The following is a 23,687-nucleotide window of genomic DNA, read 5'->3' on the forward strand; positions in this document are numbered from 1 at the left end:
TACAGGTGTTGATTACCGGTGTAATAAACAAATGCACCTCACGTCTCTTTCTCACACACAAACACACACTTTTTTTTTTTTTTTTTTTACAGCTGGAATAAACAAGTTAGAAATCACATGTTGCTGTGCCACACTCCAAGACAAAGACGGAGGCGAAGTGTAGAGGTCAGATTCCATAGCAATATAACCATAAAGCAGGGAACACTGACCATCCAAACTCAGTGTGTCAACATGACGATGGCATGTGGCATACCGGAGGAAATGAAGCCAGAGAGTGTGTCGCTGCATCCTCTGGGCACAGGAGCTGCCCCTGAGCAGCCAGAGCTGCTGTGTATCTTTGGGACGGGGGATTTAGGGCGTTCTCTGGGCCTGCGTCTGCTCCAGTCTGGCTACAGAGTGGTGTACGGCAGCCGCAGACCTCACAGCTGTGGCCCCTTGCCTCAGGGAGCTCAGGTACCACACATGGCATAAATATAGCTGCGTGTGTGATTATGCTGCGCTTGATGTTTCATGTGTTTTAATGTCCTTAATGTGTGCCTGTTGTGCAGGTGATGAGCCATGCAGCAGCAGCCCAGTCAGCCAGTCTGATCTTTATTTGTGTTCACAGAGAACACTATGAATTCCTGGAGACAATGGCACCTCATCTGGAGGAAAAGGTGAATGAAGGTTTGACGTTAGAATCTGTAATAAGGAGGTATACAAAAGAGTAATTGAGTAGTTACTAAGGCACAAGTCATAAACTATTCACTAACTTTTAACATTTATTTTGACCTTTACTTTAACAGGAAAACCTCACTGAGATTAAAAAAATCTTTGCAAGAGTATCCTGGACAGGCAGCAGATAATAATTAACAATTAGTAACTGAATATTAAAAGTAGCTCCTGATGCTGAATCAAGGAATATACTATAAATCACTTGGGATACAACTGCAAGATAATATGTCAACAAACCAGTATCTTTATTTAGCTCCTCCACATTTGCGAATCTACATTTTGTTCCCAATAAACTCTAGTAAACAATAGTAGCCGTAGTAGTTGTAATAGTAATAGTAGTAGTAATTCCTCCCACTTTACTCTATTACACACAAAAATAATTAATTAATTAATTACAGGACAGTAACACCTTAATCTGTGAAGCATTACTTCTGACACTGTGCATAACCACTGTACATTTTTTTCCGGTTCTTAGTTGCTCTTAAAAAAAGAGGGTAATCAGCTGAGTTGTCTGTTCTGTTCACACCTTTATCACAGTTCCTGAATTACTGAACATTCTTTTTTATTCTAATGGAGATAAGAATGTTCAAGAGATAAGATTAGAGGTATGAAATTTAATTACTTTCCCCTTTTGTCTCATTGTCTCTGTCATTGCCGATGGGTTGATTACAGGTGTTGGTGGACCTCAGTAACAACCTGAAGAAAGGCATGTACCCAGAAGCCAATGCTGCCTACCTGCAGAGGTAACAGACTCCTGTAAAGCATGAAACCGTGGAAAAGAAATGAACAGTGTATCATTCATAAATATACTGCACATGTAAACTGTTTCCCTCCTCATAAAAGTTTTATTTTTGTAATAATCTTGAAAAAGGAAGCTAACTTTTCTCCAAACAAATCTTGCTTTATTGTCAACAATCATTTTGTAACAGTGGGCGCCAATTTTTTTTTTTCAAATGCCAGATGTCTTATCTGAGAGAATAACATATTTTTGGGAAAGTGTTCCTAAACACCACTTAGAGGATGAGACATCAAAACTCTCCACAGAATCCAAAAGAAATGAAAGAATTTGCAGGGTTGCAGCTCCCTTGGCAGGATGGCCTGCTGTGTGTCTATTCAGTTGAAGTGGAAACATTGATTCTCAACATTTTGAGACCCTTCCATTCCCATCTGTGTATTTGTAGACAGAAACAATAGCAACTAAAGTCCTTACTGTGTGTTCTGCAGACTGGTCCCTGGAGCTGCTGTGGTGAAAGGCCTTAACACGCTGTCTGCCTGGGCCCTGCAGAATGGACTTCTGGCAGGAAAACAGGTGAGAGAGGAGTGGAAATAAGGAATCAGTTAAGGGATGTCAGTAGGATCAAGGTGAAACAGAGCCAGGAAGCTTCCAAGCCTTAAGGAAGGCTTTGGTTTACTAGAGTAAAGATATAAAGAGAGAGCAGTAACAGGAGCGGAGATTATCAACTTGAGCTTTTCATGATGAGACATTCAATGTTTGACTTCAAACCAGGCAAAACTAACTGCTTTCATCACTTCCTTGAATAATGGCACAATACAAAAGTGCTCTCAGACTTGTTAATATCAAGAGATGAACGCTTCACTGATACACCATGCAAAATTTAGGATAGGAATTGATTCTATTTGTGTTGGTGCAGATTATTGATTTTACCGTCTTACCATAACAATGTGAGAGAAAATGAGGACAGTGCTTGTATAAACACACAAACAAACAAACACACTTTATGATGTTACAAAGTCGAAAGACCAGTGTTTATTGCGGCCTCCGTTTCACAGCTACAAAGAGAAACACAAACATGCAGGAACCTCTGGAGACCAAACCTGAATCTGCCTCGAATCCTCTTCAACACAAACAACCCCCATACATACACATACACACACAGAAACACTCTCAAACATACTCGCAGATACCACTGCAGTGCTCTATTTTCTTTGAAAACAGGTAGCTGTGAGAAAACAAGAGTGGTGTGTTTGAATGTGTGTGTCTTTATCAGTGCATGTGTAAGTACAGTATATATTCACACACACATGCTTGTAAGTGTGTGCTATTCCCCGGCCGGCAATTTGATTAGATCCACAGCAAGGCTGTGGCTCTGTCACATTTACATTCAGATGGAGATTTAGTCTGTCGGCCGTTCCCTGCTGTTACTGGTGCAGTAATGTAGGGAGACATGGCTGGCTGCCCGGTCCACTTATACACACACCTGGGGGAAAACTGCTCAAATACTGACTCCACTATATGCCTGTCAAACTGCTCTCTCTCTCTTGCACTCTCTAGCTCTCTCTACTCTTTACGTGATTCAGGTTTTTTTTTCTCCCTTTACAAACAACTTAATCGTCTTATCACAGAGCTGTGAGTGTGGTAATAAGCTTCAGCATGGTGTGATATAGAAATGGGATTACATATTGAGCAGCATATGTATATATCGTTTGCATATGTCTTTACATAGTCATACACTTCCAGGGGCTTCATCTCAAAATTACTGAAACAGCACTGGGAAAACAACAAAACAAGTGTAATTCTGTAGACAGACACTGTAGGTGTACATGGTGCAGTCATATGCTAGATATTCCAAACAGGGCTGTTGAGTCATCTAACCATTTAAAAAAGTAAGTAAAAGAAGAGTAATTTAAAACAAAAGCTAATTAAAATGCAGCAAGAGGAAATATTTCTATTTTATTATTATTCTGAGGCATTTTTTCAAAAAAGAGGCAATTGGTTGTGAAATTACTGACTGATTGTCTATATAATTGCAGATAAAGTAATTGCAGATATAGTAAGTAGCACTTGTACATGCTGAAATTGTTCTGACAGTGATTCCAACGTAACTAATATTGAAAGTATTAGGTCAAATGATATGTTATTAGGACCACTATTAATCATGATTAATTAGGGTACTGGTTACTATTAATATAGGACAAGTCTGGCAATATTTTCTATTCTATTCTAACAAATTGTAATTGCATGAATAACCAAAATCAGCAATGAGCTTATCCCAGTAACAAGTATTGTCTATGTCGCTGGTAGGGATGTGCAGAGAGCCCAGTATTTGTATTTGTATCTGTATTTGTTGAGGCAGCAAAATTATTTGTATTTGTATTTGAATAAAAGTAGAAAGAGGCTTAAAAATCCTGTTTCTGTTTTCATTATGCTTTTAATTTTAGAAAATTAAGGTGTTAAAGTAAGTGTTCATGAATATACTGCCTTACACAGGAGATCCCCAAACGGGATCTTGAACTGGAGTCTCCCAGATCATAGATGAATATGCTGACTACTGAGCTAAAACTTTACTCATCGCCTCATTGCAGACAGACCTCTACCTATTTATACACCCATAACACAGAGACAGCACACTGCGTAAAATGTAGGGAAGAACTTCAAAGGCAATTATTGCTTTGTACTTTTCATTTATTGCCTATTTTTTACAACCTAATGTTGTGGAAAGGAGAAAGGGAACAACAGGTTATGGAGAGTCCCTTGGGAGCATGCATGTGTCAGTAGCTCAGCTTTATCTCTAACGCCCCAAACTCCGGGATTGTATGAAACAAATATTTGTAAAAAACCCACTATTTGTGCTTTGCCAATTAACGTATTTGTATTCGGGCACACTCATATAGCTTATTCCTCTGTGCCAAAAACCTCCAATGTTGTCAAAAAATAATTTTAAAACACATCAGTGAGCCTCACTGTTGGACTTTCTGATATGTTGCTTCATTACGATGAACATGGGCACTGTATAGTAGTTTATTGTGAGTCAATCCCGCACGCACCATCCTGCTGCCTTAAATATTAAGTAGCACACCGCATCTGCAGCTGAAAGTAGTCCCCAACATATCAGCTATTTACTCCTTTTTGAGTAACGTTTGCTAAAAAGCCTTTTTTTTACACTTTTTAAAAAATGAAAGTAAACATTTGTCTCCAGTTTTTAAGATTTGCATCTTCAGTAGGAACCAATGGGCTTTGAGTATGAGTGCCACAAACAGGCTTGGCAGGTCAAAAAGCATTGATGGACAGACTTTTGCTCTTTTCATGATGTTTGTTGATAAAAAAAATATATATATAATATCACCAACCTTATTGGTTAAACCAACCATGTCCTATAGTGCAGCCTTTTAAAAATAACCCACACCTTCTTGCTCCAGGTGTACCTGTGTGGGAACAGTGCAGAGGCAAAGCGGGCAGTAGCAAAAATGGCCACCAAGCTGGGCCTCACTGTTCTGGACCGGGGGTCTCTGTCAGCAGCCAGAGAGCTGGAGGACTTCCCCCTGCAGCTGTTCCCAGAGTGGAGGCTGCCTCTTCGTGTGGCCGTCACCCTCACTGCCTTCTTCTTTTTCTATCTGCTCATTAGAGATGTCATCTATGCATATGTTGAACAGAGGAAAGACATCTCCTTCAGAATCATGGTGTCCCTGGCCAACAAGGTAAAAGTTCATCTGTCCTTGTTTAGTGCCCTGATTGGTGTTTTGTGTTCCCTTCAAAATGTGTGTTCTGTGTTTATTCTCCATCTTTCAGGTGTTTCCCATTGTGTCTCTCATCATGTTGTCTCTGTGTTACCTGCCTGGTGTTATTGCTGCCTTCCTGCAGCTCTACAGAGGAACTAAGTACAGGTCAGACATCTAAAAAAACAGGACAAACAAAAATCCCATCACTTGTGAAATTTGTTGTGAAAGGTCAATTAAGTCACATCTGACTTATGCATGCTTATCCAGACGCTTCCCTGATTGGCTGGACCGCTGGATGCTGTGCAGGAAGCAGATGGGTCTCGTTGCACTGGCGTTTGCTTTTCTCCATGCCATCTATACATTCATCATTTCTATTCGCTATGCTGTCAGGCACAAACTCATCTCGCTTGTAGTGGATGAGGTACGGCAGTCTGGTTCAAACCTCTTGCAGTGTATCTACAATCCTACACATAGAGGAATATGTTGCTATTACAAGTAGGATATTCACCATAGTTACGGTCTATCCTCCTTTCTCTCTCTCTCTTAGATGAAGAACAATAAAACCACCCCGTTTTACTTTGATAATACAGAGGCATGGGGCACAGACTCGTTCTACGTGCTGGGAATCCTGGGCTTCTTTCTTTATGTCCTGCTAGGACTAACATCCCTACCCTCTGTGGGAGGCTCGCTTAGCTGGAGAGAGTTCAGCTTCATTCAGGTCAGAGCACAGTTGGAAATGTACAGTCCGTTATGTGCATGTGTGTATATGTGTGGGTGTGTGTGCTTCTGTTCACCTTTAGGCCTATAGATGTTATCAGTCATGTGCTTACTATCAGTGAAAATGTCTTTAAGGGCCTTTTTGATAATCTATGTTTACAGTCACCAACTTTTCATCAGTTATTAAACTGTTGTAGAAGCAATATGTCACCGGCTCTCATCTCCCTGGAGCCTAGTTAACTAACTGCCTAACACAGGCACACAGAGTGAAAGCCTGGCTGACTTTAGCCCAGGATTTTAAATGTTAAGTTATTCATTAAATAGAATTATGATACCTGGTATAATCCCTAGCGAGAAGATTGTTAATACAGGTCACAGGTCTATTTGTGTAAAGGCCAGGTCCATAGGTAGAGCAGTAGGGAATGAGATTCAGAGATACACGTTTAGGTCAAGATAATCCTTATGATCTTATGAGAAATGTTGTGAAAGACTAAAATAACAGGTACCAATTTACATAAACTGTAGTTGTAATCATGGTTGTCAACAGAGGAATATGGATTTTTGAATATTCATGTTAATGCTCAAAGCAGAAGTATTTGCTCTGCTAACCTGGTTAAATAATCCTTCAATTCAATTAAATTCAAATCACTTTTTTTTTTGTCCCCAAGAGACGATAGCAGAGGCACCTAGAGTAGTACAATAAACAAGTAACACAATGCAGGACAAATTTAAAAAATACATGAAAAATAAGCTATACATATTATGATATTAATATAATAATAATAATAATAATAATAATAATAATAATAATAATAATAATAATAATAATAATAATAATAATAATAATAATAATAATAATAATAATAATAATAATAGTATAGTGCAGTATATAATATATAAATATAATATATAGGTGCACAGAGTGTGTGTGTGTGTGATGGGGGTGAGTGGGGGGGCTCAATGCATGAACCATAAATAAATAAATCCATGATTATCATCACAACTGCACCACATGAATATGAATGTCTCCTTATTGTGCTGTTTGCACTTATTGTAAGTTGCTGTGGATGAGAACATCAGCAGTCAAATGCTGTAATGTAAATGAAAGCACATTATCCAAGTAATTAACAATAACTGAGCCTCAAAGGCCAATGGTGCTACAAAAGCAATTATTCTGGTACAGCTGTGAAACAATTTGTATTTTTAGCTTATTGTAACACTTGAGGATTCCTCCAGCACAGAAAATATTAATCTTTAAATCTATCAGATAAATACCACAGAAAAGTTAACAAGAGAAATTTCTGTTCCTAAAGACAGTTGTAGAATAGTTTCATTTTACGATTAACACCATTCATCCTTTGAAATAAATTGCTGACTTTCATTAAAGGGCACATATTATGCTTTTTGTGATTTTCTGTTATTTATATACCGTTATATATTATGTAGATATCTATGCTAATCATGATCAAAGTTCCAAAACTTGAAGTTAACATATGTAAAGATGTTCCCTGCAAGTCAAAAGACGTTTGCAACGTATTTTTTTAACTTGCCTATGAGCTGACATCAGCTTGCCACACCCACAAATAGCTGTCCATAGCCTTTGTTGTCAAGGTTGTTGCTAAGGTTTCTCTATGTGTAGTTTTCTTTGTCTACTCTTGTCCACACTATTTTGGATCGGATTGTGGCTCGAACATGTAGGGATGTATTTGAGAAGCTGACATCTAGGTTGACAGTTAAACTGGCCTGTTTCAGACAGACGCTGAACCGAGAAGCTGTATAAAGGATCAGTATGAGATAAATAAGGAGGTTTTTTTTAACTGTAAGAGCCCCAGATTAAAAATATAGAACTGGAAATGTGCATGATATGACCCCTTTAAATTCACTAAAGTATAGCATGTCAAGTACATCAAGTACTTCATTTACCAACAGTCCTTTACAGAGAGCTAGATTTTTATCATGCAAGATCTGTTATTTGTAAAAAAAATACAGTCTCAAGTAAAGCTATCATTTTGTATACTTATGAGCTTCAGAGGTGTTGGTAAGTGGATTATGTTGCATTTGGACATAGCCAGGCCAGCTGTTTCCCTGTTTCCAGTCTTTACGCTAAGCTTAGCTAACTGGCTGCTGGCTCCAGCTACATATTTAGTGTACAACCAAGAGAGTGGTAACAATTTTCTCATCTAACTATGGGCAAGAAAGCGAATAAGCTTATTTCCTAGCTGTATTTCTTAAATATTTATTTTGTGTTTCTTTTCTCTCAGTCTAAGCTGGGCCACCTGACGCTGCTCATATGCACGGCGCATGGCTACATTTATGGCTGGAACAAATTTCTCCGTCCCGCAACCTACAAATGGTACACTCCTCCAGGCTACATGCTTTGTCTAGTGGTGCCTTCAGTGGTGCTGGTGCTAAAGGTGCTTCTCCTCCTCCCCTGTGTGGACCGCACCCTCACCCGCATTCGACAGGGCTGGGAGAGGACCCAGCCGAGGGAGGAGATGGGTGATATCAAGGCCACCAAAGTGTGAACTCTGACTCCCTGAAATCATCGGGGTTGTTAATTGAGCTCAGCGTGGTGGTTGTTGGTATTTGGGATGGTTTCATTCACTTGTTATCTAGATGAAAAAAAACTTAAAAACTCTGACTAAACATTATAAAAATACAGATTATCCTAAACTGAAAAATATCTGTAATGTGTGCATGGTCATAAAATATTTTAAAGGATTTTACAAAAAGATATTCTCTGAGATATCAATTTTCTAAAAAGTCTACTGTATTTTATGTTTTGAACAAACCTCTTCATTATCAGGTTGGTTTGTTGAATGAGTAATGGTTCAGAAAAAAATAGATCCAAAAATATTTTTTTCCATGCTCAGTTGGTGTATGATTGTATCCTTTGAGCAGTAAGCACTGCCTACTCTCAATTGTGCAATAGCCAAACAAAACAAGAAAAAAAGTAGAATAGTATATTTCAGCCAAATGGACAGTTCTCAGTGGATATAAATGTTTTGAATGTCTATTTCCTTTGAGCTTTGGGAAAAAAGATTTCATGTTTGTACTGTGTCTTTCTCACCAAATATAGTGAAAAATAGATTGATATCCCCTGCTGAAATCCATTGTTTTGATAAACATAGGCAATAGTTTCTGTTTTCCTCTCTCCTCTCCCTTCAAGTGGTGAGATTTTATCCCTGAGGTTGCTCTCTTTTTAGGATGATATTGATCTTCCTGTTTTCTAACTCAAATACTTCACTGCCTAAACCTGCCTTTCTCTTAAGGGCATGCAAACATGCACACTAGCATACATACACACTGGCTGTATGCTTACATACTGTACGCAGATACAAAATGTAAATGAGAGTACGGTGAAGCAAATTGTAGGACACCTTGCAGCCTTTTCTTTAATTCACGGATAAAATAACCCTTCTTTAATTTCAGACTGAGGAGGTGAGTGAATCCCACAGAGACATGGCTTAGTGCCTCACCCCTGGACCCCGAATTGACCTTTTTGCCAAGTGGAGATCTGACATCATGATACTGATCAAAGTTAAACACTGTGACAAAATGGAGATTGAACAGATCTCCTGAGAGACCATTTCTGACCAATAAATAAATTATGGCCTGAACTAAAAGCATAAATGACCTTTGGAGTCATTTGAACCAGGAGAAAGGACCGATTACAACACACATGGACAGAAATCCCTCTTTTCTTATCTAAACAGACTAGAGCCTCAAAACGCTCACATTCCTGGAGGACATTCCTTGAGCCTCTCTGAAAATATGAGCCAAACCTAAATTTCTGTGAATTCAATATCTTATCATTATGTAAATCATGTAATATGTTTGTTATAAAAATACATAAAGAATGGTATAACTTTGATAGTTGTGTGGTGATCTGTTGAGGATTTTTGATTTTGTTACATTTTTACTACATGTGACAATACTGCCCCCCTATTAATAGGTTAGAATTTCATATTGAATTTCCTTATGTTAAGAGTTAATGAATGTTTATATGAGAGTTTAACTTTTGATCTATTAACCTTGTGGCCAATCATATCATAACAGTTAAATTAGATAAGTGGTTGCATTGAATGATGGAAGTTTCTGAAGTAATAAGAATGTAGAAATCTAATATGTGAAGAATTTCAGGTTGAACATTTTCTTTATTATGAAATAATAGTCTTATTGAATGTTTTATATTATGAAATAAGAGTTATCTTGAAATTCTATTTGAGTATGTTTCTGAAAGTTGAATCTAATCACACAAGTGCTGCTTTAACTGTATTTTACTACTAGAAGTGTAGATGGTTTGAGAAAGTTGAATCAATGAAGATTGGATGTCTAGACGTCTTGAGAAGCATTACTATGAATGTTAATGTTTGGTATGTTGATATAGGATTGACTCATTATGAAATGGATGTATAATGCTGAACTGTTTTTCTGAATGGTTTTACAATATATGGTACAAGGTGGTATGAAGTATTCAGACATATTGACTCTGAAGTGTGAATTTACATTTAAAACTCAAAACTTAATTCTCCAGTGTAACAAAAGTTATTTGCCATCTCAAGTCAAAGTCAGTCACATCTTAAGAGCTCCCCTGAATCAAAGAATTTGGCATGAAAACATTTAAAACACACCCAAAACTCTGCCTGTTTTGACCAAAATTATAAATAGAAAAGCTTGACTGAGCTCAGTTGAGCTGCTCTCCAGAAACTAAGAGCCAAGACATAATTCTTACTAAGATGTCTCTTTTCTTTGTTTTTCGACCAAGTATATGCGTATTTTAATCTTTTAATGAAACAAGTTCAGTTTGTTTTTGTTATATTTGTAACATTAAGTCTTGTGTTTCCACATATAGTATTTCATTTTGAAGTTTACACTGACACCAAATAAAATTTGAGTGTAGTCAGGAAGTTTATTCAGCACTCAACTAAGTTTACAAGAAGCCAGCCAAAACCTGAATCTTCAAACTGAAACTGGATCTCTGCCTGCTTGCTGAGAGCAGCGCTGCAAACTGGGAGCTCAGCCGACTGTAAGACTCTTTCCAGAGGAGCCTGAGACGGCTTGACTCCTCCTCACTGGTGGTTCAACACCACTGCACTGCAAAGACTCAACCCGGCCCAAGCTGAGCCACACAGCACCAAGCTGTAACCTTGCAGCTGACTCCAACTCTACCCACAACAATGCTGGACCTGCTGAGACGACATCAACTACGACAAATCTTCGTCAACAGTAAGGCATAACATGGCTTTGATCAAGGGTTGATTTTGATGTTGAATAATGTCGAAATTAAAAGATGGTTTCTTTAGAGAAGGTGAGTTAGCTTTCCCTTAGCATTCCCTGTTGCAATACGTTAGCCTTGAGTAACACACTTCGAGACATTATTTCTAAACAATTCTCTTTATTAGTTATTTTTATTATCATTTATAGGCCTTGTTATTCTATTTTATTTATTATCTTATGCATTATCATGTATCCTCAAAACATTTAGCTATTAATAAATGTCTTAATTTATCCTCAGAAGTTGTTGTTTTCTTTTGCACAGCAAAACAGAGGTCACTGCTTAGCCAAGAACTTACGGTTTTGAGACTAATTAATTGACCAAATTGATAATTAAATTCAAGCTTTAATGTTTCCTCCAGACATTAAAGGTTACTTGTAGGAGGTGGTGCCCAGACAAAGTTTTATATTAATAAAAGTATTAATATTCCAACAAAATCATTACCACATGCACCAACTTGCCAATACCATGAATGTAACACTATCACAGATTTGGCACCCAAAACGTAGACTGAGGAGGCAGAAAGGGTATGATAAAACAGTTTTGACTAGATCTACAGCAGTGTTACAGTCAGTAACCAATTCAGAGGATAGAGAGGTAAGTCTTCATAGCATGTACAGGCTTGCAAAGGATCAAATACTGCATTCATGTCATATCAGTTCTTATCATAATTAAAAGGTTTTGATTCATGAATAGTGTTCATTTCAACATCCAAGTAGTAATTACAACTCAGATTTTTAGGGAAGCTCTGATATATCCAACTTAATAATAAAGAAAGTGCCTGAAAACCAAACATGGACGCCACGTGTCAGCCAAAGCATGTTGTTCAATGTAATTAAACTCCAATGTAATTGATGTGGAGCTCTTTTATCGATACACATTATTTTTAACTCTCACAAAACAAACTAATCACACAAGCTGTCCGATAACATGAACACTCATAAGGTGTTAACATGGGAATCTTTCTTATCTCTAACGTCCATCCCATGATGTAAAAATAGCATAAGGCCATAGACAGAAAAAGACTGACCTCAATAACCTAGAACTGATTGCAGATAAGTAGCAGCTGGGTACGCAGGTGATATGATCAGGTGATCGGTAGAGGTGGGATAGATTCAGTAGTGACAGCTGGTGGACAGGTGCAGAATGGCAGGTGTGGAACAACAGGAGAAGTTACTACTATATGTACAACACTAATCAGATGATCCAGAGGCAGAAGAGGGATGCGAGGAAGATGAAGCAGCTCTCACCATGACAGACTGCTGCTATACGAGAGAAATGTGCTACTCCTTCTCTGCCTGAAGCAGAACATTTAGTCAGAGACATCCTGTTATCTAGCATCTAACAACATTATCTGCACACACAATATACAATCCCTTACACCCTCTCACATTATATTATTCTCCCATTACCAAAGAACTGCTGTTGATTTTAGCCAATTTCCTGCTGTTGGGGTGTGTTGGGTTGTGTGTGTGTGTGCGCGCGCATGTTGATGTATAAATGAGATAGAGTATTTCAATATATCGCCCTGGGAAAGAATTAAGATGTAACAACGTACAGAAAAGCTGTGAAACAAGCTAGCTTACATTCATCACTTCCACTCATGTTTAATTTCACACACCTAGACAACTCTGAAACCCATAACAAGATTATGTGTGTCCAGCCATGAAGGCTCACTTCAATATGAGCATGAATAAACAGCTGATGGGTAAACACACAGATCACGGACCACATTTAATGAAGAATTCACTCAGGATTTATCTGTGAAAGGTACACTTGGATGTTGAATGTAAGCAAGAGAAATGTTAGGTATGTAACACCAACACTTGTTTGTTTTCTTGAATGAAATACTGTACAGTGCTATGTCAAAGTTTAGACATAGCTTGAGGTTTTGCACAATGTGCTTTGTTACAAGTTTATCTTAACATTAAATTATTTGAAATTTCTTGTCTAAATGCTACAAAGTTATTTGATTATTTTTTTGAAAATTCAAATAAATAAAGATATTTAGTAAATTACTGTATACACATGCCCTGTGCTTAATACATACATAAAGACAAGTTTTTAATCAAGATTACTATTCAACGCTGTATTAAAGGGCAAGTGTGTAAGATTTAGTGGCATATAGCGGTGAGATTGCAGATAGTAACCAAATGAATCTTGTCTCAATAGAGTTTTTCCTCAGTGAAATCCAAGGCTGTGTACACATTCAACACCCACATAAAAGTGCTTTGCAAACAGTTTACTAGTGAACAGTTATAAAGAATCAAAAAGAATCATCACTGACAATTTTTGTGTTTTTACACTGAAAAAAAGACTTTCCAGAATCTATTTAATCTACTGTTTAATGTATTTTTAAATTCCATCATTCTGCCCTCTATGAACTCTGAAATTATGAGCTTTTCAGTTTCAAAGAAAAAATTAGTCTTGTTGCATGAAATAAATTGAATAAAAGTGTTTCCCCATATGATAAATCAAGTCTGTTTCTTCATACAGAACCAGCAGTGCAACACTATAGCATCGTAGGTTGCATTTAAGACTGTATAATTCAGCACAGCATGGGGTACATGCACCGTGACCCAGGGCATCAAGGGAGCAAATCGCATTTCAAGCAAAAGTGCTTGCCATTGTCCTGTGGATTTGACTTTTACAATTCGCTCAAACTCTCAAACTTTTAGTCTGTTGAGGTAAAAGTTGCCTTCCATTACATCAGGAAGCAGCTATAGCTCCCCACAAGGGGCCTCTTCTGAGTTCTCACACGGCACATAATGCTTAATTGATTCAGCAGGAATGTCAAAAGAGAGGTATTTAGGGTAGTAGAGTTACTGCTACGCCTCCTATCGTGCAGAAACTGTATTGTCAAAAAGTCCCTGGAGGTTTGCAAGTAGCCTATGCAGCATCACCAGTGCTACAGTTTGAGCAACACTTCCTTCAGAGAGTCAACCTGGTCAAAAATGTAGAAAGACTGGTTGTCCCACTTGGTGCAATCATAGATAAGCTTGAAACTATTACGCCAGGTGTAAAAAAGTCAATGAGTGGAGTTCACCATTTCTTTACTGACTACTTCTGATTTATTATATTTACATTTTATTTGGTGTATTTATTGTCAAACTTTGCTAAGTGCTGCAGTTGTTTGGCTACAGAAGTTATTAGGGTTTTTGGTTTTGCTTGCCTCAAGTACAAGTAATAATATATACTACTCTGAAAAAGGCTTAGGAGAAATAATTAAAATGAGGTAGAGTCATAAAAAGAAGAATGAAAAAGCTATAAAAAGAGGAGACATATACAGTAGTCACAAGCCAGTAGTCTTTAAATCCAGGCACTCAACTTCTCAAGTCACATCAGTTCAGAAATTAACCATTGAATCATAAATCATTGGCAGAATGAATGGTTGTTGTCCAAAAGTGAACACAACTTTATACTTTACAATTAATGCAGGCACCAGGGCCACAAGGTTATCATCATATTTGTCAGTCACAAGTAAACAATCTCAATGAGTATTTTCCTTGCCGTAAAGAAATAGTTATATGCTAAGAGTTAAATTCCTTGGCTGTCAAGGACTCTTACCGCACAGACATGAGTATTGATTTTCTCATTTAACTCTTGGCAAGAAAGTGAAAACGTGTATTACCCAAAATGTTGAACTATTCCTTTTAGGCGGCAGTTCTTGTTAGTTAGTTAACTTATTCATCTGGAAACCTAGGCAAAAATTAAATGGATTTGTGAACCTGACACTACACGGAGAAGGAGAATAACTATCTGAGCACAGGTTTAACTGAGTATAAATGTGTCCTGGACACTGATGCAGCAAACTAAGCAGTACCAATGGGCTGAAATTATAACTGCATATAGATTAAAGTAGACGGATGTAATGCATAAAGTATTTTTAAGTGTAGACATGTCTTGCATCAAAGCTTGTTGAGCTGTTGTTGAGGACGTTGTCGATGGAAGGCAGAGTGCTATTTATTATTAAATATTTCATGTCAGACAGCTATAAAAGATTGGACATGAGACTAGACCACCGTTCAAAGTGTGCCATTTTAATGCATTTTCAAGAAGATCACAAAAAATATTAAAGCAACCAGCAACAGACCGACCCAAGATATATCACATATACTGCAATGTCACATTCATATAATTACATGTGACAATTGCACAGTCAGTGACATTAATTTTATAGAAGACACTGATAGGAAAAAGGTTTGTGATTTGTAAAACATTGTATGGAACATCACTTAAGGTTCTGTTTTAATGACAGATTGTCTGTTTGTCTTCTATCAGCACCCTTCCTGTGATGTGGAACTCCAGCGCCCTCCAGTTGAGCACATTCCCTGGGGTGAAATTTAGATCGTCCACGTAGCGCTGGATCTCACAGGGGGAAATGACATAGTCCCACATGTGGACATCAGACATCATGCCAACAAACGACTGCTTGATGTCAAACCCCCCACCATAGGAATCCTGCTCCTGTAGAGATTGCAGAGAGGTGAGATTTAAAAAAACCCTGAAATCTATACTTTACAGACACACATTGAATCCAAAATTACCAATTTACAGAATTTGCTGGAAAACTATAAACCAACAATAAAATGTTACCTGGCCTAACATAATAATGGGACTACTGATTTTTGATCCGCCAACATATTTCCTAATCGAGGGATTTCCATCAAACCACAGCTGTACCAGTCCAGATGCAGAATCCCATGTGGAACAAATAGAGTGCCATGCATTCAGCTTGTAGTCCTGTCCTCTAAACTGTGTTCTTTTGTCCATGACATATAAATCAAACAAATCAGGAAGCTTGAAAATCAGGAAGGCATTGGGAGCAGAGGGTGTGGCCAATGAGAAAAGGACGTGGCCTCTGCTGAGGTCTGTAAAGGACCTGTAGGTATTGAAAAGAAATTATTATACTTAGTATTGTGAGAGATACATTGGATTTTTTTCATGCATTTTGCATTTTTAACACTACCTGAGACAGACAGTTACAGCACTGAAATCCTCTGTTGGTGTACTCAACGTCACATTAGCTGTGATAGTTTCCTCTGGGAAGGTAAGCATTTTACCTGACAGATCTACACACACACACACACACACACACACACACACACACACACACACACACACACACACACACATACTTTTGTTATTACTGGTTCAACGGATTCTTTTTTCAGTTGGTTCTTAGTACATCTCCTGTTATTTATTTTAAATTTGAAAATGAAATTCTGCCACAATGTTAGCTATGAAATACAAATACTTATATGACAGAGATTTTAGATATCTTTGACATTAGCAATTTAGTTATACTATACAAGCAGGTTTTGCCCAATTGCAATTATGATGTTTGCAAAAAATCTAAATCATATTTAGTTTCATTCTATTAATTTAGGAAAATATAGATAACAAATAATGGTAACAAACTGTATACATCTGTATACATACAACTTCACTGTGAATTTTCCTTTTGCTATTCCCTTTGTTAAATAAAGATTTTTTTTACCCCGAGGACTTGCACCACAAACTGTCAGCATCACCAGGACAAGCAACAACGCCATCTGATACAAAGACATACAAACAGACACCACTGAAAATGCTTAGTTTAAATCCAATAAATCAAATGCTGTTGCACACTACAAATCAACTCACTGAATACAACATACAACACAGATGTGGGGGAAAAAGTGCAGTAAACTTTGAATCGATTATGTGTTGATCTTACCTTGAAGTCTGTGTCAGGGTGTGGTGTGCAACAGTCAACACTGTGACTTTTATACGCTTGCTGCTTCCTCATTCCTGCCAGGGTGTATCTGCATTTCAATCGTGGATCTGTGATTATGATATTTTTGGCCTCAGAATCCAGTATTGCCCAATGCGTGACAATCCACACATATGACTTCCTTTGTTTCCTTTTAACACAATTAACATGCACATGTTAACATATTGTGTTCTTATTTTAGAAGCTTCCTTAATGGAGCATTGTTGTCACTAAGAGCAGGAAAGTGCACATGACTAACTGTGGGCTCTTAATGCGGTCTTATAAGGCATATTATATTCATACACGTCCAATCAGAGCTCTTTAGTTACTATAAAATAATGAAAAATTGGGGATTAAATTTAACAAATTTAACAATGTAGGTACTAAAATAACTATGAAAATTAAATAAGGAATAGGAATAAGGAAATAAATTAAAGCTGCAAGCAGCGTTGGTCATACTCTGGTCCGTCGGGATCAGATCATTTTGCTTTTTAAAAATGAGAGATATTTCTTTGCTTTTATTTTGAAAGTTTGATTGATACGTGTACTGTCAGGTGTGTAAAGACAATAAGTAACTGCAACTGGACACAGAAAAATACTCATACATTTGAATGGAGAGTGTGAGTGAACCCACATCTTTTTGAACAATTACTGCTTCCACATAGTTTTAGATACAAACTTCATTTGAACTTTAAATGAGTCAAGAGACTTTGACCTACAAATCTTGAATTTACATGTTTTTTCTATCTTTTATTGTTTTTGAGATATTAGAGTCTGAGTTTTAAAGTCTTTTCTTGCTCCTCCTGTGATTTTATAATGAGTGTGTATTGCGGAATGTTTCACAGCACTGAGGAAGTGACATCACCAGGAACACTTGGAGAGGAGGATTTCAGAGTACACTTCTTGTGAAATCTCCTCATAATTCCCATGACTTTGGCCAAATCTTACATTAAAAATCATATTTTAGTAGGAAATTTCGTGGCAAATCCAGTATACAGGTTTGAAAGTGGTCAGACCTATAGTTTAGACATCAGAAGCCTCTGTTTGACACAAAGTTCATGCCTCCCCATTGTTTTACATTGTAAGGGTGATGTGGCACTGCAACTTTCAGGGCTTATAAAATCCAAACCGTTGAAGTTATTGCAAAGTTTTTAACAACTTTTTTTCAGCATAGAGTCATAAGTCATCTATTAAAGTTTGAAGCCAATACCATTAACGCCCTCGGAGGAGACAGCGTTTGTTCGGGGGCCAAAATTGGGGCAAAGTCTTATTTTGAAAGGCTGATTGTGGACTTCCTGTTGGATTTAGGACAGGGGTGTCAGTGTATGATTTGTAGGTCTTGATGAGACGAATAATTGAGTTTTGGTTTGATCTCTCTACGACATTCCAACGGGCTGTGGCGGCCATTTTAGTTACATAGGTGGTGCTAAAGAGCATATTTTGGCACTTTGGGGGTTAATTTTTACATTTTATCAAATTTTTCACCAGACCTGATTTGCGTGCCAAAATTTTTGAGCATGTTTAGGGGGTCAAATTATGGGTTTAAGTGGCATAATAATAAAGAAAGAAAGAAAGAAAGAAAGAAAGAAAGAAACACACGAAAACAATAGGGTCCCCGCCCTTAGGTGAGGACTACTGTTTTACAGTAGCCCTGTGCCTTTTGGGCTCGGTCCCTAATAAATCAAGGTAATCCGAAAGAGATTTCATCAGGCTGAGGTATAATTAAACTTACATGTGATTCCTTTTGCTCTTTTGTTCTGAAAAACCCAATCATTCAAAAGGAATTTGGCTGAAGCCCTAAGAATTAAGTAATACTGTATGACACCTGTCATCAACAGAATAGGTCACAGTGTGTGTGTTTTATTTTCAACATATATTTCATATGTACAGTATGAAATTGATAAACCAGTTGCTTGTAGGTCATTGAAACCACAAATAAACATCAATTATCTTGCCTTTTGAGGATCAGTAGTACACTCAGTGAAGGGAAGTCATGATGATAACACAATAAAGTGCACAAAATTTTGAGCAGTTACCAGGGAACAAATGAGGAACTAACTGCTAGTAAATCATTAGTTACTGGGCAATTCTTAAGTAACTTCTTATCAAATTTCATTGAGTAGCTAATGATTAGTTAATGATTAGTTAATTGAGAAATAAGTGAGAAACAAATCAGGAATGGCCTGATTTGATGAACCGTTTACAAGCGCTTCCCTAATAATTTTTATGAAGGATTATATAGTAGATACTGATGAATTACTAGAGAACAGACTGGGAGATCCTATATTAATGAATTATTAGGTAATGATTAGTTCATGAATATCCATGAATCGATCATACTGACCACTTTCTTCATGAGTCGTTCCTGATTAGCTCTGAACCAGCTGCTGAGTGGCACAAAGCTAGTAACGACTCATTCATTATAATTTCTTAAACATTAGTTACTGTTTTTGTGCACCCCATGCAGATATATAATACTGAGTAGTTACTAAGTAGTCCCTCGTTATTACTTCATCATTATCTTATGATTACTTACCCATTTGTGCCCCCTCAAGTAGTAATACTGAGTAGTCCTAAGTAGTCCGTTATTCATAGTAAATGGTTAATGGACTGCTCTTATATTGAGCCTTTCCAGTCTTACGACCACTCAAAGCGCTTTATATTACATGCTAATATTCACCCATTCACACATACATTTGTACACTGATGGCAGAGGCTGCCATGCAAGGTGCTAACCTGCTCATTGGGAGTTCTAATGCTCATTCACACACTCACTTATTGATGGTGCAGCCTTTGAGAGCAATCTGGGGTTCAGTATCTTGCCCAAGGTCACTGTGACATGTGAACTGGAGGAGCTGGGGGTCGAACCAACAATTTGTAGATGACAGTAGATGACACGCTCTACCTCCTGAGCAACAGCTGCCCCATTATGATTACTCTTCGTTATCTTATGTTTACTTACCCTTTTCGTGCCCCCTCAACTAAAGTGGTACATAATACTGAGTAGTTACTAGGTAGTCTCTCAATACTTCAAGCCATTACTTACCCTCAATGTAAAGTATCAAAATTAACAAATAGCTACTGGGGTTTTATTGGAGGATTCACAATTAGTTTAATAACAGACCAAAGACCAGCAGAATTCTCATAAAAAATATTTCAATCATCATATTCAGGGTGCATTGCCCACATTAATATATACATCCACATGACATAGGCCTATTGGATACAGTTACATCATGATCGGTTAAAAACATTCAATAAATCTAATTCTCCATTGTTGACACCGTGGGCAACTGCTGGTCCTTCAGTCAGTCCTCCCACCTTGCTTTCATCAACTTTCTTAAGCAGCATCACTTCTTCAACACTGAAGTAACAACAGTCTCTCACAACTGGAAAATTTAATTTTACTCAACATGAAACTAAATCTACACAAAGGGTGAATGATTTTATAACTGTAGAGTAAGGCTTTAGAACAGTTTGGGAAACTTTTCACCTTAAATGGGATCACAGTGGTCTCAACATGGTCTCTCACTGAGTGAGTGATTCAAGATTCGTTTGCAGGAGGAATGGGGTCTGTTCAAGACAGCAAATACACTGCTGATTCAGGTTGCCAACATTTAGCTGCAATGATTCAACAGCATTGGTCTTGGACTGCAATCCAGATGTATGACATTATCTAGAATGATACTATTTGCATAGGCTAACATTTAACGTTACTGCATGCAGTGCTGCACACACACACACACACACACACACACACACACACACACACACACAAACACAGACACACACAATGTTACTGTTTGGAAAAGAAGACAGCTATAAGGATACACTTATAGAACAGAGAGAGAGAGAGTGTGTGTGTGTGTGTGTGTGTGTGTATGTTTACAATGCATGGTTAAACCTGCAATATGAAAAAACGGGTGATTGAGACTGTCTCAGATCCTTTCACTCCTTCTCCCTCCCTCTCAGGTCTCGATGTCTCGAAGTACGAAGTAGCACCATATACTTTATTTAATAATCAGATGTTGCGAAAATATACGTGCTGTACATGATAGGGTAGGACTATTTTATAGCAGCTTTCAGTTTGAAAACAGTATCTTTATCCAACTAAACTCTCAGCTCACTGGCTTATCCTTCACGAACGATCATTCTCAGTTCACCAGTTAGTGAGCTGAACTGAATGTTCAGCTGTGTTTCAGTTCAGTGAGTGGGACTATGCGGTCAGAGCTCCAACTTAGCCAGGTTGTGACAAATCCCAGAATATGAGGTGATATGACCTCTTGTTCAGGTTTCATCAGTGCTTTCTTCAACCAAATCACTAACTGATACAATCAAGTATAAATCCAACATGTTTGTCCTGCAGTCAGACTAATTACATGGCTGAGTGTAGGCTATGTGACACAGTGGAAACAGAGATTAAAGGATAGATTCACATTTTTTTCAAATCTATCTTAAAACAGTATGCAGGTGCTCATGTATACATTGAAACCATTTTTTGTTTATGATTCCTCTTGTTCATACTGGCCATTAAGAGATTCCTTCCTAACATGCTTCCAATATAGGTTATTAGGAACAAAATCCACAGTCCTCGTTCTGTGCAAAAATGTATGTTATTTGTAAGTTTACTTGAAGCTAATATGAAGCTTCAATCTGAGCTGGTCAAATCAAGTGATTATCTTCCAAAATGTCTGTCTTTTTGGTACAAAATTTGCTCTTTGTACTTTCCTTGACAATGTTTGGTTGCTGAGCTTTGGTGGAAGGATAGTGACATAAAGAGGGAACTTTGTAGTAAAAAGACTGTAAGTAGACGATCCCCCCTTGATTTGACAAGCAGACTGTTGAAGCTTCATATTAATTTCAGATGAACTTTAGAATGAAGCCAAGATTTTATCTCCCATCAGTTACACTGGAAACAGTTCATTTGCAGAGACCCAACCCACAGCATCTTCACCCTTCTGCTGTCTGGCTGTTTTTATCTCAGTGCTGTCACACTGCTGAACTGGACCTCAGCTACATTACGCACATTTAAACACTATGTTGATCATGTGCAACTGTCCATACTGACACTGACTGTATTATATCTCAGCACCATGACTGTTTAACATTACCTCTCCTCAAGTGCAATAATGGAATTATTTATCATCCACAGTGACTGTTCCTTTATTTATTTCACCCCTCCCTTAACTATAATCTGTTCTGTGCAATATATCTTTTCTATGTATACATTCAGGAGGGATCTTGTCATGGCTGGTTTGAACAAGAGGAGCAATTACAGTAAGCAAAACCTGTTTCAATGTTCTTACAAGCACCTGGCATACTTGAAAAAAATATCAGACTATCCTTTAAACCAGGTAGAGATCACAAATGAATGAGGAAACTGAAAGATCTCTCTGTCAGTCAGTGGAATGTAGGATAACACACCTTTGTTGTTGTTCTTCCAGACCCAAATTGTTTCTACTGACAATTTTCTCTTTTATTTTTTCAAGCCAGGCTGTTCTCTGGAAAGGACAAGTCAGATAAGAATGAGGATATTATGTGAAGGCAATCAGTTTTAGAAAACTGCCTGTTCATTTAACCTGTAGCAAACCCCAGCCAGACAATGGTGAAGCATACTGATGTTTCCAGAAGCCTTTATTCATGTTCAGCCGTCATTCGTATTTTGAACACAAACTTACTTTTCCTTTTGTTACACCTTGTCTTGATGAAACACCGGAAGAGCTACAGTATAGATAAATAAGAAACAAACAAACATTACTTGTATGCCATATTTACCATACATATGGGCATTAATCAAAATGTTTACTGACATATAACATTTGGTACAAGCACATGAAGCTTGCATTACCATGACATTACAGATATCCATACAAATCTTGTGGTACAAAGCTAATGTTAGCATGACTGTTACAATGGCAATACATTCAAACACTCCCTCGCCATTGAATCAACCAAATCAAATATCACTACACATAATCATAAAAACAAATTGAATCACATAATACCTTGCTCCCATTCCAGCTGGAGATGCTCCCTTTTCTTGCCAAGCTTCCTGTCACCGACTCAGATCTTAACTCTTCTTACTAGTCCATCTTTGTCAGTGGTAGTTCCTGAAACTCTACCCAGTCTCCATTTGTTCCTGTGCATGTGATCTCCTTTCATCATTACATCTCCAACTTCTAGATTTTTTCTTGGGGAATGCCAATGTTTGAGAGCTATGTTGGCAAGGTATTCTTTCCGCCATTGACTCCAAAACTGTTCTGCCAGGTATTGAACATGTCATCATTCATTCATTCATGTCTTCCCTGACGAACTGACAGTTTTCCCAAGGAAAGCATCAAGAGAGTATAATGGATTATGAGATGGTAAGGGGACCCCTTTGCTAAACAGTTTCAATTCTTCATGATACACATTTCACTGGAGTTGGGGGGGTGTCTGACAACATAATATTGACCAAAGTTAAACACTGTGACAAAACACTGTGACAACACCAGTAATGTTATGTAGAGTTAAGATAATGACAAGATTGTTTGAGATTGGTAGAAATATTGGGAGGGACAACTCAGCAACACCTTGACATTGGTAGAGACTTGTCTGTACTGTCCATACACAAATCTATGCATGGTACCACGTGTATTGTAATTTAGTTTCAGTGTATTGAGGAACACTGAATCAAAATGCATTGAAATCAAGACTTTCAAGAGGTGATTAGCTGCATGAGATAAGTTAGATTCAAGATTGAAAAAATTGCTGCAGGATTATGGC

At 37.7% G+C, this 23,687-nt stretch overlaps 2 protein-coding genes across 2 annotated transcripts; one reads left to right on the forward strand and one right to left on the reverse strand.

Moving 5' to 3' along the window:
- Nucleotides 1–231: 231 nt before the first annotated feature.
- Nucleotides 232–8,499, forward strand: LOC122987265 (metalloreductase STEAP4-like). Its single transcript, XM_044359056.1, has 9 exons — nucleotides 232–453; nucleotides 549–656; nucleotides 1,387–1,457; nucleotides 1,939–2,023; nucleotides 4,873–5,151; nucleotides 5,243–5,337; nucleotides 5,440–5,593; nucleotides 5,720–5,890; nucleotides 8,151–8,499. The coding sequence occupies exons 1-9, from the start codon at nucleotides 232–234 to the stop codon at nucleotides 8,412–8,414; spliced, it is 1,449 nt and encodes a 482-aa protein (XP_044214991.1). The 3' UTR covers nucleotides 8,415–8,499.
- A 6,687-nt stretch (nucleotides 8,500–15,186) lies between these two features.
- Nucleotides 15,187–16,929, reverse strand: LOC122986675 (C-reactive protein-like). Its single transcript, XM_044357972.1, has 5 exons — nucleotides 16,887–16,929; nucleotides 16,668–16,722; nucleotides 16,137–16,239; nucleotides 15,764–16,049; nucleotides 15,187–15,634 (listed from the first exon to the last, which is right to left on the reverse strand). Exons 2-5 carry the CDS (start codon nucleotides 16,720–16,722, stop codon nucleotides 15,416–15,418), a joined length of 663 nt encoding a protein of 220 aa, XP_044213907.1. The 5' UTR covers nucleotides 16,887–16,929; the 3' UTR covers nucleotides 15,187–15,415.
- Between the last annotated feature and the right edge of the window lie 6,758 nt (nucleotides 16,930–23,687).

This window comes from Thunnus albacares, chromosome 8 (genome assembly GCF_914725855.1).
Source record: "Thunnus albacares chromosome 8, fThuAlb1.1, whole genome shotgun sequence".
NCBI lineage: Eukaryota > Metazoa > Chordata > Actinopteri > Scombriformes > Scombridae > Thunnus > Thunnus albacares.

Coding starts and splice junctions, on each gene's coding strand:
- LOC122987265 (XM_044359056.1), top strand. CDS start 232: ATGACGATGGCATGTGGCATACCGGAGGAAATGAAGCCAGAGAGTGTG. Junction 1,458..1,938: donor AATGCTGCCTACCTGCAGAG/GTAACAGACTCC, acceptor TGTGTTCTGCAG/ACTGGTCCCTGGAGCTGCTG. Junction 5,338..5,439: donor TACAGAGGAACTAAGTACAG/GTCAGACATCTA, acceptor ATGCTTATCCAG/ACGCTTCCCTGATTGGCTGG.
- LOC122986675 (XM_044357972.1), bottom strand. CDS start 16,722: ATGGCGTTGTTGCTTGTCCTGGTGATGCTGACAGTTTGTGGTGCAAGT. Junction 16,240..16,667: donor TTGTGGTGCAAGTCCTCGGG/GTAAAAAAAATC, acceptor GTGTGTGTGTAG/ATCTGTCAGGTAAAATGCTT. Junction 16,050..16,136: donor GCTGTAACTGTCTGTCTCAG/GTAGTGTTAAAA, acceptor CAATACCTACAG/GTCCTTTACAGACCTCAGCA.